The sequence below is a fragment of the Sitophilus oryzae genome, unplaced genomic scaffold, assembly GCF_002938485.1.
Source record: "Sitophilus oryzae breed Bouriz unplaced genomic scaffold, Soryzae_2.0 scaffold_179_pilon_pilon, whole genome shotgun sequence".
NCBI lineage: Eukaryota > Metazoa > Arthropoda > Insecta > Coleoptera > Curculionidae > Sitophilus > Sitophilus oryzae.
This window is the reverse complement of record NW_022146501.1, coordinates 756,936-774,853: the sequence shown is the minus strand read 5'-3', so window position 1 is coordinate 774,853 and position 17,918 is coordinate 756,936. Positions and strand designations below refer to the sequence as shown.

Here is a 17,918-nt window from a genome sequence, read left to right as displayed (position 1 = left end):
CGAATAGTCCTTAGCTACCCGGCCGGATAGTAGTAGCTTAGCCCTTTAAACCTATGAGAAGAAGAAGATTTTAACAGTTAACCCCATTTTTTTGTCCTGTTTACATTCTTTTCTAAAAAATGTTTTATTTATACAATAAATAATAATTTAACAACATTATGGAACAGTTTAAAGACACAAAGTTCGAATCGTATGAGGCTACCCATAGAGGCTAACCCAACAGTTAAAAAATTAGCAGCCAGTAATTAACAGGCCGGATAGTCCTTAGCTATCCGGCCGGATAGTCCTTAGATAGTAGCTTAGCCCTTTATACCTATGAAAAGAAGAAGATTTTAACGGTTAACCCTATTTTTTTGCCCTGTTTACATTTTTTCCTGCAAAATGTTTTATTTATACTGTAAATAATAATTTAACAACGTTATGGAACAGTTTAAAGACTCCCATTATTTTCACATTCCTTCCCAAGGTAACATTTACACTCTCACAGAGATCAAACTAGCTAATGGCAATACGATAATTTTGGTTGCGTCCCTGAAACGAGAAATATATTATTTTGAGTACTATTTGGAAGCTTCGCAAGGAGGAATAGTGCCCACGACGAAAGAAGTATCGTTTACATACATTCCCAGTGAGTATGGGTACTGAAAAATAGGTTTTATAGGTAAAACATTTAAAGAACTTTAGGTGGTGCCGAAATTATATCGCTGGACGCTTTCAACAAGTCCTCTGTGAATAATGAACTGGTTATAGGGATAACCATTATAAAGAATAGTAATGATTCGAACACGTTAGAGACTTTCCTGAATATTTATTCACAATTGGAGGACCATGCCGATTTCGATATAGAAAATATCGCACAGAACTGTCTTACAGTCGAACTCAGCTTTATTCCTTACAAGTTGATGCATACTTACTTAATTACATGGAAGGATAACAAAATTTTGAGTAAAGAGGTTAAAAAATAAATATTTAATATATATTTTGCCGTATTATAGGATTTAAATAATTTCCAGATAGTGTTTGTTTTGTCTGGCAGTGATAATTTAGTTCATATCTATCATGAAAATACTGCAGAACATGTATACAAGGAGCTGGATAGTAAAGAAAGGTTTCCAGAATTTTCCAAAACACCTAGTCCAGTGGTTTGGATCGATATTTGTCACATAAACAATTATACAGAGTATAAAAAATAACGAAAAAGGTATTTTAAGTCGTATAATAACACGATTTTTAGAAGGGTAACAGCATTTGGATGCGAATGTGGTTATGTGAAGCTTTTGAAGGTCAATACAACATCCGACAAGCTGGTATATAATTTTTCAACAAGATTCGGAAACTACATATCCAACGTTTACTTGTATTTGGAACGGGACTCTAAAAATAGTGAAGAACTTGCCAGAATTATCCCTAAATCTATTTTGTCTGAGAGGAAAGAGACAAGGCCTGTATTAAATTTAGTTGTTGTGAATTCTATACTACCTCCTATTTTGTTCTGGTGAGGACAACTGTAATTTTATTTTTAAAATTGTCCTGAAATAAGGAGAATATTGTGCTTTCAGCGATGTACTAAAATATGGTTTAAGTAATTATGTTACTTTGCCAAGACATGACGACACTACCGTGTTTACGTGCTGTATTGTAGCGGATATAGATTTCGATAGCTACAAAGAAATATTGGTTGGTACAAGTTCAGAGGTAAAAGTTTGAAAATTTTAGAATTATTTCTAGTATATATAATTGATTTTAGCAAATATTGCTGTACAAATATGACAAAAAAGAAACTCAGTGGTTTCTAGAAGAATTAAAATTTATCTCTGGTCCAATTCTATCCATGAAATACATTGATATTAGTGGAGATGGTGTCAAAGAGTTAGTTATATTCTCAATGAAGGGTTTGCATATATTACAGGTAAGGCAAAAAATATTCAATATTCAGAGAAAAAATTAAACCTAGATGCACTAAACCAATGTAATTAATTGTTTATATATTTAAGTTACCTCTATTTTTACTTGCTTCTCTGAGGTTCTGTACAGGGTGGGTCAAATTCGACGCTTTTAAATGGAAACACCCATTTCTATAGGAGATAGACGAAAACTAATATTGGTGTCTAAAGCTCCATTTTCATCAAAAACATGATGGTAAAAACCGCACATCAATATCTGTTACCGTTTCGGAGTTACGGGGTGTTTTTCAAAAATGTGCATTTTTAACAAATCGCTGTAACTTTTTTGCTATGGAAAATTTTGTATTTCTATGAAAACATTTCCAAAGCACCTTTTTACGTAGAATTTAATGGTTCAAGTCTAATTTTTTTTAAATTAATAATTTTAGAGTTATCAACAGAAAAATAGATTTTTTATTTGGGACACCCTCTATATTTTTAATTAACGGAAAAGAATTTAAAATTACCTTTCCAAAAATATAGCACACTTGATATTTTGTTATAATCCCCTTCGAAATACAGAATTTTTAAAAGTTCGCCACTTTTAACTAGTAGGCTTTGGACCCCTTATTGATGAAATGCCCTTAATGGAACCCGAAAAACATATTTTTTCCAGCAAGACGCCGCGACGCACCGCCTCTGAACGCTGAAGTTATCAGCAAATTTTTGCAGCCAATTTCAAGAATAATTGAATAGCTAACCAAGATCCCAGCCGTTGGCCGTCGAGGCCGCCTGACTTAGTGCCCGTGGATCTAATCCTATGTATATATTTGCTGAAGAATAAAGGTTCCTTATTCTTCCATATAATCTAGACAAGAATTAGAAATACTTAGCAGCTATGAGAGGGTATCTTTCACCCCTACTGAGTTAATGAATTCCGCGAGAAATGTTCAAAAACTGCCCCGTTTGTCCATAACAGAAGACGGTTGATATGTTGAACACCTGTAGCAAAATCTCATGTCTTGGTTTGCTATTTATTTTTATTGTTATTAGATAGTTTAAATGTGTTGATGTTGTTAAATATATTTTAAATTGTTATAAAATTCTGCATCTCTCATTGCAAATATTATTTTCCTTTTAATTGATGCTCACAGCTAATTTTTTTTTGCATTACAGCCGGTGCCGTTCAAAGCCTACTTATTTAAAGCGGGCGAATTTTTATATACTCTATATCTCGAAGAGGAATCGAGCAAAATATCAAGTGTGTTATATTTTTGGAAAGATAATTTTAAATTCTTTTCAATAAATTAAAAATATCCAGGGTGTCCCATCAAATCAAATTTTCTGTTGATAAATCTTAAATTATTAATTTTAAAAAAATTATACTTTAACCATTAAATTCTACGTAAAAAGGTGCTTTGGAAATGTTTTCATAAAAATACAAAATTTTCCATAGCAAAAAAGTTATAGCGATTTGTTAAAAACGTTTGTTATGCGTTTTTCACCATCATGTTTTTGACAAAAATTGAGCTCCAGACACCGATATTAGTTTTTGTCTATCTCCTATAGAAAAGGGTGTTTCAAAAGCGTCCAATTTGACCCACCCTGTACAATTTTTTACAAGAAACAACTTTTTTTTCAGCATGACACAAATAATATTCAAAGAAAGTTATGCGAGAAAATCGAGAAACTTACTATACCAAAAATTACACATTTATAAAAAAATATATCTGTATTAAAGTTTTTTTATATTAAAGTTGTATATAGTATAAAAGTAATTTTATAGTATATAGTATTAAAGTAATTTTATATTGTTTTTATTTCAATTATTTTATTCAAGTTCAAATAATGATTTTTTATATTTCGTAAATTAGCTTATAGAACGTATAGCAAGGTATTGGTTATTGGCTAAAATACAGGGTGTTTCTTTTAAGGGGTGCGATTCTTGGACCTATTCAAAAAAAAGGTTCATAGAATGGATGTCCTAAAAATCTGAACATTTGATATACAGGGTGGCAAAATTTTCTAAAAAAAACTTTCATAATAGCCGTAACGTTTTTTTTTTAAACCAAATAAAAATAATGAAAAACCAAATGAAAACTTAATCAGCGTTTTTCCCGAACCTAAATCCCAAGAAAATCAAAAATTTTAGAATAATTTTACATACAAAATGACAGCGATCTTTATTTCATAGCCATCGCTGACGCCTTTTTTTTTATGATATTGTATTATTTGCTATATATTTCGAACATTGATACCTGCAAAATATACATATAAATTTTGTGAATGCAAATAATAATACATCACTATTAGTAGATATTGAATGTTTTTTTGTTAAATTAGATCGATTTTCAAACCCCAAAATTTAAAATATATTTTACATTTTATCCATTATCTGATGTACCTATTCATTATTTGTATATTGTAAAACATTTGTTGCATTTGTGTGGTTTGCTTTGGTTTGAGTATTTATTACTATAAATAGGTTGTGATTTATTAACTGTATATTATGTATATTTCATAAACCATATCATTTTTAAAATACAAACCAAAAATACGAGGAATAATACTTATGTTTTCCATGTATTCTACAACATATTTATTAATCCGTGCTATCTAACTAGCGTGACGTCAGGTATCTCGCTAGGCTGTCTGTTAGAGACGGCATTGGTCTGATTTTTAGAAATGTCATAAGACATTTTATTTTTGGCAATTATGACATTTTATGTTGATTTTTGCAAGAAGAGGAAGAACTGTCACTTGTTTTATTATTTTCCTTTTCTATTTCACGAAAGTAAAAAGAGTTACCTATCTGATTTGTTCAGGCACCCAGTTTAAAGAATATCGGTAACTTTTTTGACAGAGGGATTTTATATTTGCCATGTTGGTAAAAAATAACGGTCAAAATTCAAAGTTAATCATTTTAGACCTGTGTTTTAGACCAATTTTAGACTATATTCTCTGCTATATCGTTAATGCATGACTTTTGTAAGAATTTTCGCTATTTTAATATTGATTATTGATCGAGCGTGATAATCCAAGATAATCCAACATCTCTGTGATATGGAGTCGCAAGATCGTCCATTCCCTAGCCCTAGCACATGGGCTAGGCTTGGAAAGTATTTCTATAATTCGCCGATTCCAGAGGAAGCAGCTGAAGCAAATTTAACAAGCAAAGGACCCGAAAAAACGGCACAAAATGAATATACCAAGGTTGTAAAACAAGACTTATTAGGCCTAGACAAAAATACAAACATCAATAACCTTGCTAAACGTATTAGATTATCAAGGTATTCCTTTGAATTTAATGATATAAGAGCAAATTTTCCTCCATCTCTGACTGTTTTACAAATCCAAAAAGTCGTTAATCCCTATCTGAGAAAATCGTTTGAACTGACACGTCAATTGAAGTACGACAATATAGAACCACTGCGGTTGTACCATGGTACTAAGATGATCAACCTGTCCAGTATTTGTAGGAATAATCTCGATTTGAGAGTGACTGGAATGGGTCACAGAATAAGGCAAGTTGTGAATTTCACGCCGAAAGCGGAATTCGCTGTGAATTTCTGTGACAAATTGTTTGAAAAAGTGATGATTTTGGCAGAGGTTCTAGTGAAACGTGAATTTCTTTGTAACGAGCCTTTATCTTTTCTTCCAGATGGTTTCGATACTGCTGTAAGTGTAAAGCCGGATCATAAATGGTATGCTAAGTTTAATGGCAATGAATTTTATCCTGCATATATCATTTATTTTCATTAAAAATTTATTATTTCGTTTTTTTTTATGATACATAACTATATTTTTGTTCTCTTATGTATCAATATACTTTTATTAAAATATGTTATATATTTTATTATGTTAAAATATTTTCTGTTTTTTTTTAATTTTTTATGTTAAATGAGTTCAATATCATATTATTTTAATACTATTATGGGTAATACCTTATTATGTTATGTATGTTCCGTTTATTTAATATTTAATGACAATATTATAATAAATTATAAAAAAAATGACTGAATTTAAGTTTCGTTATTATTGAATAAAAATCCTCGAACCTTTTTTCAATAAATAAGTATAAAGAATTTGGTTATTTTTATTTGTTGATTAGGAATAAATAAAAAATGGATTCGCTGATGTAAGCAACATTTGTTTTGTTCTAAGATTATTAGTGGACTGTAATAGGTATGAGTTTAAAGAGGTTTTGAACTTTTGACACTTTTATTTATTATTTTTCAGCGGCGATCGGGCGGCCTTGTGTCTTACTTGAGTTTTGTCTATAAACTGGAACTTTCGTCAGCTGAGCGCTGTTGCCTAATTGCTTGGTTGTCTGGTAGATGTCGTTAAATCAATTTAAAATAATTTACAATAAAAAATACAGAAACTAGACATGCCGCCGACCTTGAAATAATACATTGTTTCAACAAAATACAAACTAAATTATAATCTGATACATTAACATGAATAGAGATCATGAATTCCAACAAATACAAAATAATGCTTATTGCTAATCATATTCGATGGGTAAAGCAACGACCTTTGTTATCGCACGTTTAAAAATGCCATTTTTTGTGCGCACTGACACAACACGCACTAAATTATCACTTCCGGGATGAACAGACACTATACGTCCCAATGGCCAACGCATAGGAGGCTCGTTGTCTTCTTTCAGCAACACTAGGATGCCTTCCTTAACGTTTTCTTGGCGAGTTTGCCATTTGGACCTCTGTTGTAATGAATTCAAATAGTCTTTACTCCATAAAGACCAAAAACGCTGTACGAGCTGTTGTAGGTGCTTGAAGTGACGTAATCGATTGGCAGGAATATCAATGTCGTTCGATTGAGGGACTGCGATTAAACTTTCGCCGATCAGAAAATGTCCGGGCGTAAGAGCTTCGAGGTCGGAGAGGTCATTAGTGAGGGATAAAATTGGGCGGGAGTTTAAGATTGCCTCTATTTGAGTTAGTAGTGTGTAAAAATTTTCAAAATTTAAATGATTATCGCCGAGAACACGCTTTAAGTGATGTTTAAACGAACGAACTGCAGACTCCCAAGTACCACCATGATGAGGCGATTTGGGTGGAATAAAATGCCACGTTATTCTATGCTCTGAGAAATAATTCGGGTATTTTTCGTTAACTGAATCTCGCACAACCTGGCATAATTTAAGCAATTCGTTATTCGAACCTACGAAGTTAGTCGCATTGTCGCTAAATACATGACCACACAAACCACGACGAGAGACAAATCTTTTAAAAGGCATTCAAAAACCTTCTGTGCTAAGTCGGTCACGAGCTCAGCATGAACGGCACGCGTACTAAGGCAAATAAAAATACACACATAAGCCTTAATTTTAACTCTATTCCGAGTTTTACCATCTTTTAGTAAATAAGGCCCAGCGTAATCGACACCACAATAATAAAAAGGGCGAGAAGGTACGACTCTTGGTTTAGGTAAAGACCCCATTAATTGATTAATGTCGACTGGTTTGACGCGGAAACAAATTAGACATTTTCTTACTATCTTTCGGACCTCATTTCTTCCGTTGACTATCCAAAATTTGTCTCGAATTTGGTTTAATACAAACTGCGGGCCTGCGTGTAAAAATATAACATGGTAATAATTAATAATTAAATCGACAAAACAATGTTTAGCGGGTAATAAAATAGGGTGTTTTCGGTCATATTTTAAGTCCGAATTTTTCAATCGACCGCCTACACGTAAAATACCTTTATTGTCTATAAAAGGATCAAGACTTATAAGTTTGCTATTTTTTGACAAGATTTTATTGTTTTTTAAAGCCTTAATTTCTTCTGAAAATCGTTCCGATTGAATAATTCTACAAAGAGTTAATAAAGCCTCATCTAATTCTTGAAAAGTAAGAATTCCGGTTAACTTGCTATTAGATTTTAAATTATGAAAAAATCGGTAAATATAAGCGACGATACGGATTAGTTTCGGATACGAAGAACATCTAGAAAATATTTCGTTTTCGAGAACACTTTTAACAGCGGCGAAAGAAACCTCTATGTTTTCTTTTCTTACATCGGAAATTGATATTTTGATTTTCTTGGTATCAGGCCACGTTTCGGGCGCTGTTTTCAAAAACGACGGTCCGTACCACCAAAGTGCTTGGTTTTTTAATTCAAGTGGGTCGGCACCCCGAGAAACTATGTCTGCTGGATTGATTTCGGTATTTATGTGGCTCCAGGTAATATCGGCGGTAAGACGTTGGATTTCCGCTACCCGGTTACAAATAAAGGTTTTCCACTGGCTAGGCTCTGCATTAAGCCAGTCCAATACGATGGTTGAGTCGGTAAAAAGGACAGTATCGTTTACAGGGAACTCTAAAGCTTTTATTGTTTTTTTCTAAAAACGAGCTAGTAAAAGTGCACCGCACAGTTCTAATCGAGGTAGGCTCATGGAACTTGACGTTAAAGGAGCTAACCGAGATTTCGCGCATATTAAGTGTGACTCGATTTCGTCACCGTTTTCGCTAACTAAATAAATACATGCTCCATACGCAAGTTGTGAAGCATCGGAAAATCCGTAAAGCCTTTTGGGTTTTTTGAAAGACTGGCCTTTTAATACACAACGCGGGATTTGCAACGACTTTAAATTTGGTAATTTACTAACGAAATCTAACCATTCGATCGAAATATCTTCTGGAACATCGGTGTCCCAGTTCACTTTGGAAATCCAAATCCTTTGTAAAATCAATTTAGCTTTAACGATTACAGGACTAATTAAACCCAAGATATCGAAAAGCTGTCCTATCGCGGCTAAAACCGTTCTTTTCGTAATTTTGAAAGTATCGATTTTTATATTATAATTATATCCGATGGTATCCATACTAGGATTCCAAACTGTGCCTAGCGTTTTCGTTTCGCCTTCCCCTGGTATACAAAAGTCTTCGTTTGGCGTATCGCCGGAAATTTCTAGAACGCGGTGATCATTGGAAATCCATTTTCGCAAATTAAATCCGAATTTCGATAAAATTTTGTTGATTTTTATTTTTAAGTCAATAGCTTTGTCAAGGTCATGATGACCAAAAATTAAGTCGTCCATGTAAAAATTATTGATAATAATTTGACTTATTTCGGGGTTAGAATCTTTAATTTTAAGACCGATTTCATGAAGTGCGCGAGTAGCCAAAAAAGATGCGGTAGCGGTACCGTAAGTCACCGTATTTAACTGATAATGAATTATTTCTTTGGTTTCATTATCTCTCCAAAGTATACGCTGTAAACTACGTTGTGATTCGTCGATCAATATCATTCGATACATTTTTTCTATGTCCGCGACGATTAATATTGGATAAGTACGCATTCTTAATACGACGTCAAAAAAACATCCCGTTGAACTTTCGGTCCGACTTTTAACACGTCATTTAAACTAAGCCCAGAATCAGTTTTTTAAACTAGCGTTGAAGACAACTCGTACCTTTGTAGTACTACTACTCTCCTTTACGACAGCGTGATGGCTCAAGTATACGCACACCTTTCCAGGTTGATCTAATTCCGGATTAATTTTCGACATGTGTCCTAACTGCTTATATTCGTTTAAAAAAATCGCGTATTGTTGTTGTAAATCGGGGTTTTTGCTAAACGTCGCTCTAAAGATAATAAACAATTTACGGCAATAGAATAGGAATCGCCCAATGCTAAATAATTTTCTTTTAGCGGAAGTTTTACGATGAATCGCCCGTCGGAATCGATTTTGTAATTTTCCCAAAATGTTTTTCACATTCTAATTCTTCGTTACTTAATTTATTTTGTTTATTTTCAATATTTTCTATTTGCCAAAATTGTTGAACGTTATTATGCAACATTTTATCGCGTTCTTGGTTTAAAGTTAAAAAACAATTAGTATTTGCGTTGTTAGTGCGGTGGTTTGTCGTTACTTTATGTAAATCTAAAGGTCCTACAAGAACCCAACTGAATTTGGTGTTCTGTAAAATCGGCGCGTTGTCTCCGAAGAGTATTTTTTCACTACTCAAACAACGGAAAAATATTTCGGTTCCTATTAAAATGTCTATAGGCTCTGAATTAAAAAAATTAGGATCGGCCAACGTAATATTTGCGGGCATATTTATTAAAGTAGGATCGAAAGAAACTTGCGGCAATTTTGTAGTAATCTGACTGATTACCAAGAATTCAATTTTAGCCTGGAACGCATCATTTAACGATCTTATAGTTGTTTTAATTTTAGACGATACCCTACAGGACGCGTTATTTATACCTATAACAGGCATATTTATTTTGTTGCGTGGTAAATTTAATTTATTGCAAAGTTCTTCCGAACAAAAGTTTGACTGGCTCGCGGAGTCTAATAACGCGCGACACTTTACCGTCCTGCCGTTTGAATCTAAAATATTTACGTATGCTGTAGCAAGCAAAATCTGCTTGTCGTTTTCACCTTGGCTAGCAGCTGATGCCGTGGCGGGACTATACGGAGCCGCCTGCATTTCACCGACTTCGCTTGGCGCGTTACGTAGCGAGCCCTTGTCAGCACTGTTGCCGGGTTGAGCACGTATGTCAGTAGTTTCGTTTTCGCAATTCCTGTGTATCTCTAAAAAATTATTTGAAGCGGGAATTTGTAAATTTGCGGCGTTATCGTCGTTCATAAGAGTTACAGCGGCAAACGTATTATTATTTTGCGGCTTTCGATTTATATTATTATCGGAATTACGATTAGGTGGATTTCGATTCGAATTATAATTATAGTCGTGTAATATTGAGTTGTGCTTTCGATTGCAAACCTTACAGGTTTTACTTGTACATTCGTTGACGCTATGCCCGGTTTTCAAGCAGTTCGTACATATTCCTAAACGTTTTAATTCGAAAAATCTACTTTTAAACGGCAACGCGAGTAGTTTCGGACATTTGTACGTATAATGTGAAGTTTCGTGGCAAAACGAACAATTGCCGACATCGTAAAATTGTAACGGTTGTTCTTGCCCTTGATTTAAAGGAATATTTGCGTTAACGTGTGCTACAACTCCACGATTGGGCACTGAGGTTCCGCGATTTTGGGGGTTTCTTTCGTGTGTATTTTTTTCGTATACGCTTTGATTTTTATTGTCGATAGTTTCGAGCACTTGACATTTGTTTTTTAAGAACGATATAAAGTCTTCGAAGGTAGGAGAATCTTGCTTGTTAAAAATTTCCCATTCTTTTCGGGTATTGTTGTCTAATTTTTGCGCAATTAGATAAATTAGTAATGTATCCCAGTGATCTACCGGTTGTTGTAGACTGGTTAAAGCTCGGAGATTTCGCACGACGTTATCGATAAGTTTACGTAAATTTGGATATGATTCTTTCGTGATGCTCGGCATTTCGAATAAATTTCGGACGTGGCTGTGGATTAACACTCGCTTATTTTCATATCTTTCGCGTAATAACTTAATAGCTTCGTTATAATTAGATTCGCAAATTTCTAAAGAATGTAATACTTGTGCTGCTTCCCCTTGAAGGCAGGATTGCAGATAATAGAACTTTTGTATTTTTGTCAGTTCAGAATTTTTGTCAACCAGCGCTTGAAAAATCTCAAAAAAAGGCAACCAGTTTTCGTACGTTCCGCTAAAATGTGGCAACGAAATAGACTGTAATTTAGCGCTGTTACTACTATTGGGCACCGAAGACGGTAAACTCGCGGGTATGCTTGTATTTAAATTTGAATGCACGTCACGATCATGCTGTTCTATTAAATCGTTCGCCAAAGCGGCTGCGTTGAAGTATTCGTCTTCAAACAATATTCTCTCTGGCTCCTGAGAGGTATCCAATTCCTCTAATTTGGTTTGAATAGCTTCAAACTCTGCCCAAGCTGTGTCGAGGTTCGCTTTTCTTACTTTTAAAACCGATATATTAAGATTTTGACTGTTGACAAAATTATTAAAGCGTGTTAACGTGGCTTTTAATTGGCCCCTACGATATACCAATCTTTTGATCTCGACTGCCTTCGTGGCGGCACTTTGGGCTGCTGTATTTTCAGAGTCGTTCATTTTTTTTTTTTTTTTTTTAATTTTAATTTTTTGAATTCTATCAAATTTTAATTTTCGTTAAAAAAGCTAAATAAATTGCAAAAATCTCAATTTAAAAACTACGCCCAAATAAACACTACGAATCCAAATTTTAGCATGCAGATGGGTATATTTATAAGCGGCAAAACTAAGCAGGGATTACTACGGTTAGGACTTATTAAATGAAAGGAAACGACCTGTTAATTTCTGGACTCCTTGCTGCTTGCTGTTCGGCTTGGCAACGTTGTGGCTCTTCCAACAAGGAACAATGGCTGTGACAATGGCGCTCGTCTTGACCGGCGAACTTTACGCGTTTACGATTTGTTTACGATCACTTTTCCGATTAATTCTGCTCGATGGACCAAAATGTTTTGTTCTAAGATTATTAGTGGACTGTAATAGGTATGAGTTTAAAGAGGTTTTGAACTTTTGACACTTTTATTTATTATTTTTCAGCGGCGATCGGGCGGCCTTGTGTCTTACTTGAGTTTTGTCTATAAACTGGAACTTTCGTCAGCTGAGCGCTGTTGCCTAATTGCTTGGTTGTCTGGTAGATGTCGTTAAATCAATTTAAAATAATTTACAATAAAAAATACAGAAACTAGACAACATTTATTTATATCTATAAATTTACTAGTTGAAGTCTGGCGCATCCGCCACGACATCGACATCAGGAAAAAAAATACTTTTTATGACGACTGTTTTTAGAAGAGCCAATTAGCTATCTTTTAGTAAAAAAAGCAACTCTCTAGAGCAAGTCGTTACTTCAGTAGAGACGACACAGATAAACATTAGCATTTTATATATATTATGCAGATAGATTGTTAACTTGTATTATCCAGACTTGTATTAAACGAGTATGCAAAAAAAACGCCTCAGAGTTTTTGTTACTATTGTATCGATATCTGTCATACAGTAGACATCTCTATTATGGATTTCATTGATTAGAATTTCTGTGGTTCACTGATATCAGTTGTTTATCTATCGTTGTCCGCGCGGTACAAAATACTTACAGTAATTTCTAGAATCTTAAAACGATAGAAAAAGGTGTAATATAATTTAAAATAAAGCAAGACAAGTGTAATAATCAGAAATTACGCTCAAGATATTATAGGTTAGTGATTTTTGCAAGAATTTTCGGTGTTTTAATATTGATTATTGATCCAGCGTGATAACTCAACATCTCTACGATATGGAGTTGCAAGATATTCAATACAATATGCTTGAAAAGTTATTTGCTAATTTATCCATTCAAGATGAAGCTGATAGGCGTCAGAGACAAAAAGGATTTCAAAGGTTTGTTGAAGCTAATTTACAGACTTGGCAACCACCTGTCGCTGCTACTAATACCAGAAAAAATAAACCAAATGAGAATGTTATTAGATATCAAGGATCCCAAAAAACAGCACAAAATCAAAATGCAATTAAAGCCAGTCTCTCCAAAAAAACTTATCCTGAATATACCAAGCTTGTGGTGAAACAAAACTTATTAGGCCTATACAAAAACACAAACATCAATAACTTTGTTAAACGTATGCAATTATCAAAGTATTCCACTGAATTTAATGACATAAGAGCAAATTTTCCTCCATCCCTGACTATTTTACAAATCCAGAAAGTCGTTAATCCCTTTACGAGAAAATCGTTTGAACTGACCCGCCAATTGAAGTACGGCAATATAGAACCACTGCAGTTGTACCATGGTACTAAGATGAAGAACCTGTCCAGCATTTGTAGGAATAATTTCGACTGGAGACTGAGTGGAAGCGAGACAGGTCACAGAATAGGGCACGGTGTGAATTTCACGTCCAAAGCAAAATTTGCTGTGAATTTCTGTGATAAATCGTTCGAAAAAGTAATGATTTTGGCGGAGGTTCTTGTAAGGCGTGAAATTTTGGGTAACCAGGATTTATCTGTTCCTCCAGATGGTTTCGATACTGCTGTTAGAGTAAAACCCAAACATAAATGCTATGTTAAGTTTAATGACAGTGAATTTTATCCAGCATATATCATTTATTTTTATTAAAAATTTATTATTTCGTTTTTTTTATGATACATAACTATATTTTTGTTCTGTTATGTATCAATATACTTTTATTAAAATATGTTATATATTTTATTATGTTAAAATATTTTCTGTTTTTTTTTTTAATTTTTTATGTTAAATGAGTTCAGTATCATTATTTTAATATTATTATGTTTTGTATGATCTGTTTATTTATTGCTGTATAATGTATAATGACAATATTACAATAAATCTATAAAAAATGGCTTCTCTCGTTTATAAATTGAATAAAAATCCTTGAACCTTTTTTTAATAAATATAGGTATAAAGAATATGGTTATTTTAATTTGTTGATTACTGTAACTTTATAGAGTGGAATAAATAAACAATGGATTCGCTGATGTAAGCAACATTATTTCTATTTATAAATTTATTGTTAACTTGTATTAAACTGGATATCACGCGCGAGTATGCAAAAAAAACGCTTCAGAGTTGGCTTTTTATTAGACTTTTCGTTACTATTGTATCGATATCTATTATGCATTCCTATTACATTTTTTGTTTTCCTAATCAGAATTTAACTATACAGGGTGGCGCACCTCATGGCGACACCAGCCATCTTGATTACCAATTATTGAAAAATCGCTTTTTATTCAAAACCTGAGCCAGATAGGTATAGGAAACCCTAATAATTACCCTATAATTTTAAACATGTTAAACCTTTATAATAAATGCCGTATTTTATATCCAAGAATCCAAAAATGAAATAAAATACCGGGTGTTCCATAAGAAAAAATATAACTTTGGCATGTATCTTAGTTTTGACACACCCTGTACATTTCAAAATACTTTTAAATTATGCCCACATTGCCTCCCCACATATACCCATAAAATATTTTGTTTCTACATCTTTCCGTTTTCGTATAATCCTTGTATTAACTTTATTTTAGTCCAAATAAAGCACCGTTAACTACAAGTTCTCTTCCTTTGACGTCTTGTGTATGTGTTTTGTGGTTTACCGTATTCTAACCTCGAATTTGGTCAAAAAATAAATAATTTTATTGAAGTGATCTCAAACATTTAGCCGACGATCCGTACTTAAAACGTTAAAACATTAATTGTAGAACATATTAATATCAAATTTACATCAATAACTTCAAGATTGGCGATATACCTAAAAGATACCATCACCGAAATATATATACATAGGTGTTCAACAATCATAAACATGGACTACGTGATAGACTATTTGAAATTTTATTATCAATTTAACTGCTTGTTATATAAAGCCCAATACAATTCTGCAATACATTATTACACTCAAACATCAAGTAAAAGAGAATTATACGAGAACAACCAGGCTGTTCAGTATGGAATGACACCATATAACTCAGTGAAAGGATATAATTCAAACATTGTTAATTCCACCCATCAAACGAATAAAAGTTTAACAAAAAGACAGGAAAATGGAGAATCTGCTCAGCTAATTACAGTAAACAAATCATTGTTTGGAATTCATGTAGACACAAATATTTCCTCAGTACATAACATTGTAGAATATAAGCTTTTGTCAAAAACATCCCAGAAATTTTTAAGCATTCAAAGCACCCCTAGGACGCGGGGTGTATTTCACACCCAATCCCAAATTCGCTTCGAACTTTTGTGATAAAAACTCGGAGAAAAAAGTCATGTTTTTAGCAGACATATTGGTGGGTTCAAAGACTCCGGGTAACAATGACATGATTGACCTGATAGATGTGATACTGTGATTAGTACTGTAAGAAATGGAAAATATCATAAAGAATATGTTAAATTTGATGATAATGAGTTCTATCCTAGTTTTATAATATATTTTACAAGGACTAGGTAATGAAATATACCTATATAATATTCTTTGGTGTTACTATCTCAGGAAGGGCTTATTTACTGTTATACACATGACAAAATAAATACTATTAAAACCTCTTACATAAAATACACTTTATTTAAAAAATAAAAAAATATCTAAAAATACACCTCACTCATTTTAATCCTTTTTTTCCCGAACTATATAGTTCAATATACTGTTGTTCTTTGATTTTTTTAGCGGTCTTTCAGACTGGAGTACGTCCCTATTCCTGTTTACCCTGTACTCCTCCCACAGTTCACTCTGAAGATCGCTGGGCAAAGCCCTAAACACCTCCTCGTTAGCATTTGGGGGGCACGGAACCATTTCATCCACTACCTCGGGCAAAGATTCGGTCGAGTTTAACCTCAAAGTTGCTACACCGAGCTTAATACGGGAATCGCCGCAATCTTTCGATATTTCCGGAAGAATAAACCTGGCTCGTTTCGATAAATGCTCTGGAGAATCCACGTCTGCTAACTGCGACGTCGAGGCACACGGTTCGTGAATAGGGGAGTTGGAACTTTGGTTCTCTATATCTATGACCGACTGCACTTCAATGTCCCTGGATAAAAAGTTGTTTAGGGTGTTTTTCAAGGTGGGTTTCTCCATGAATTTCGTGAAAGATAATCCTAGCAAGGTGATATGAAAGCTTTTCTTCGTATCGACTATTTTCCTGAACAGGGTCATGATAATTTTCATAACTTTTTTCTGGTTATTTTCGCTGAGCTCTAGGTCTTTAAAAAGGGAGGTGTTAACGTTACACTGTCTGGTTTCCCTCGTACCACTTTGAGGGTGATTCCTGTTAAATTTCCTTACAATTAGTTTAACCGTTTTGGGTACTCTACCATCCTCCTTAACCAGAACCATCAATCGTGTCAGTAAATGCAACAATTTCACTTCTATTTCGTTCTCAACCGTTATAGCCTTACAACTGTCTTCTAGCCCGATACTTTGAGGCTTCCCGCTCTTTTTAACAGCAGAAACGTCTCGACCGTAACTGATTTCGATCATATTTTTTGATTTTTCATAACCAAACATTTTTTCTAGGTCGTTTACGCTAGCCTCCTGCAATTCTTTCACTGTATTTATGTTTAGTCTCGATAATTGATCTGCTGTTACTTGACCTATCGAAGGAATGTTTTTTACTAGGCTTAAACTTAACATTAGTTCGCTTGCGCTGTTTGGAAAAACTGTAGTTTGGTTGTTTGGTTTGTTTTTACTGCACACAATCTTCGCTAATATTTTGTTATGAGCTATTCCCGCACACGTTGTAAGATTTAGGTCTTTGTATATTTGGTCTCTGATATCCTGTGCGATTTTGGACCCGACCATTAACCGTTCGGTACAGCCACAATCACATAGCACTTCAGTGTTTCCGAAAACATGACCTACCGGTGTGATATTGTTGGATAATTTGATTTTTTCGTCGACCAGACGGCTGACGTCGACGAAATTTTCATCCAAACCCAACCTTTCGACCAAATTAGAGTATTTTTGTAAGATAGATGTGATATTGTAGGAGGTTTCTCGGTAGTCGTGTAAGTCTTCACCATTGACCAACTCTAAATGAGGACATTTTTTCTTGGCTTCTGGTATCAACATACATTTTGTGATACCGTATTCTCTCGCGACATAGTTACTGGTGACAACAATGTTCTTCTGTTGAATTCCTAGCGGTTTGGTTTTCAGTTCCGGATTTTTATTCATCTCAACTTGCGCGTAAAAGCAGTCTACGTCTATGTGGATAATTGTTTTCGAATGGTCGTCCATTTTACGTCTAGAATTCATTACATTTTGTTAGCTTTTGCATAACAATCTATCAGATTGTTTGAACACATTGTTTATCTACTTATAGCTGTTCTACACAAATTCTGATAAGACAAATTATCAATTACAACTTACCATTATTTACAAATTTGTAGTTGGGAAATATAAATATATTTACTATGAAATTACTATCAAAAACGATGTTTCTGATTTACTCATAACAGGTATTGACAAGTAAGGTTATGTTATGTTTATTTTTACATTAATTAAAGGTCATTCAACACAAACTAATCTACAAATAAATATTACTCATCGCAAATAATTACTCTTATTTATATGATACTACTTTAATAG

General features: G+C 33.7%; 5 protein-coding genes across 5 annotated transcripts; 3 read left to right on the top strand and 2 right to left on the bottom strand.

Moving 5' to 3' along the window:
- The first annotated feature begins 307 nt into the window (after positions 1–307).
- LOC115882905 (KICSTOR complex protein kaptin-like) lies at positions 308–3,627 on the top strand. The gene is made up of 7 exons (XM_030901169.1): positions 308–628; positions 685–953; positions 1,014–1,180; positions 1,235–1,495; positions 1,560–1,695; positions 1,748–1,909; positions 3,526–3,627. The coding sequence occupies exons 1-7, from the start codon at positions 421–423 to the stop codon at positions 3,601–3,603; spliced, it is 1,281 nt and encodes a 426-aa protein (XP_030757029.1). The 5' UTR covers positions 308–420; the 3' UTR covers positions 3,604–3,627.
- Positions 3,628–4,487: 860 nt separating this feature from the next.
- LOC115882882 lies at positions 4,488–5,896 on the top strand. The gene is made up of 2 exons (XM_030901148.1): positions 4,488–5,407; positions 5,545–5,896. Exons 1-2 carry the CDS (start codon positions 4,947–4,949, stop codon positions 5,582–5,584), a joined length of 501 nt encoding a protein of 166 aa, XP_030757008.1. The 5' UTR covers positions 4,488–4,946; the 3' UTR covers positions 5,585–5,896.
- Positions 5,897–9,573: 3,677 nt separating this feature from the next.
- On the bottom strand, positions 9,574–11,886 carry LOC115882836. Its single transcript, XM_030901085.1, has one exon. It carries the CDS (start codon positions 11,884–11,886, stop codon positions 9,574–9,576), a length of 2,313 nt encoding a protein of 770 aa, XP_030756945.1.
- A 944-nt stretch (positions 11,887–12,830) lies between these two features.
- LOC115882879 (protein mono-ADP-ribosyltransferase PARP11-like) lies at positions 12,831–14,173 on the top strand. The gene is made up of 2 exons (XM_030901145.1): positions 12,831–13,018; positions 13,072–14,173. Exon 2 carries the CDS (start codon positions 13,097–13,099, stop codon positions 13,928–13,930), a length of 834 nt encoding a protein of 277 aa, XP_030757005.1. The 5' UTR covers positions 12,831–13,018; positions 13,072–13,096; the 3' UTR covers positions 13,931–14,173.
- A 1,699-nt stretch (positions 14,174–15,872) lies between these two features.
- On the bottom strand, positions 15,873–17,827 carry LOC115882734 (DNA polymerase iota). Its single transcript, XM_030900958.1, has 2 exons — positions 17,700–17,827; positions 15,873–17,574 (listed from the first exon to the last, which is right to left on the bottom strand). The coding sequence occupies exon 2, from the start codon at positions 17,565–17,567 to the stop codon at positions 15,936–15,938; it is 1,632 nt and encodes a 543-aa protein (XP_030756818.1). The 5' UTR covers positions 17,568–17,574; positions 17,700–17,827; the 3' UTR covers positions 15,873–15,935.
- Between the last annotated feature and the right edge of the window lie 91 nt (positions 17,828–17,918).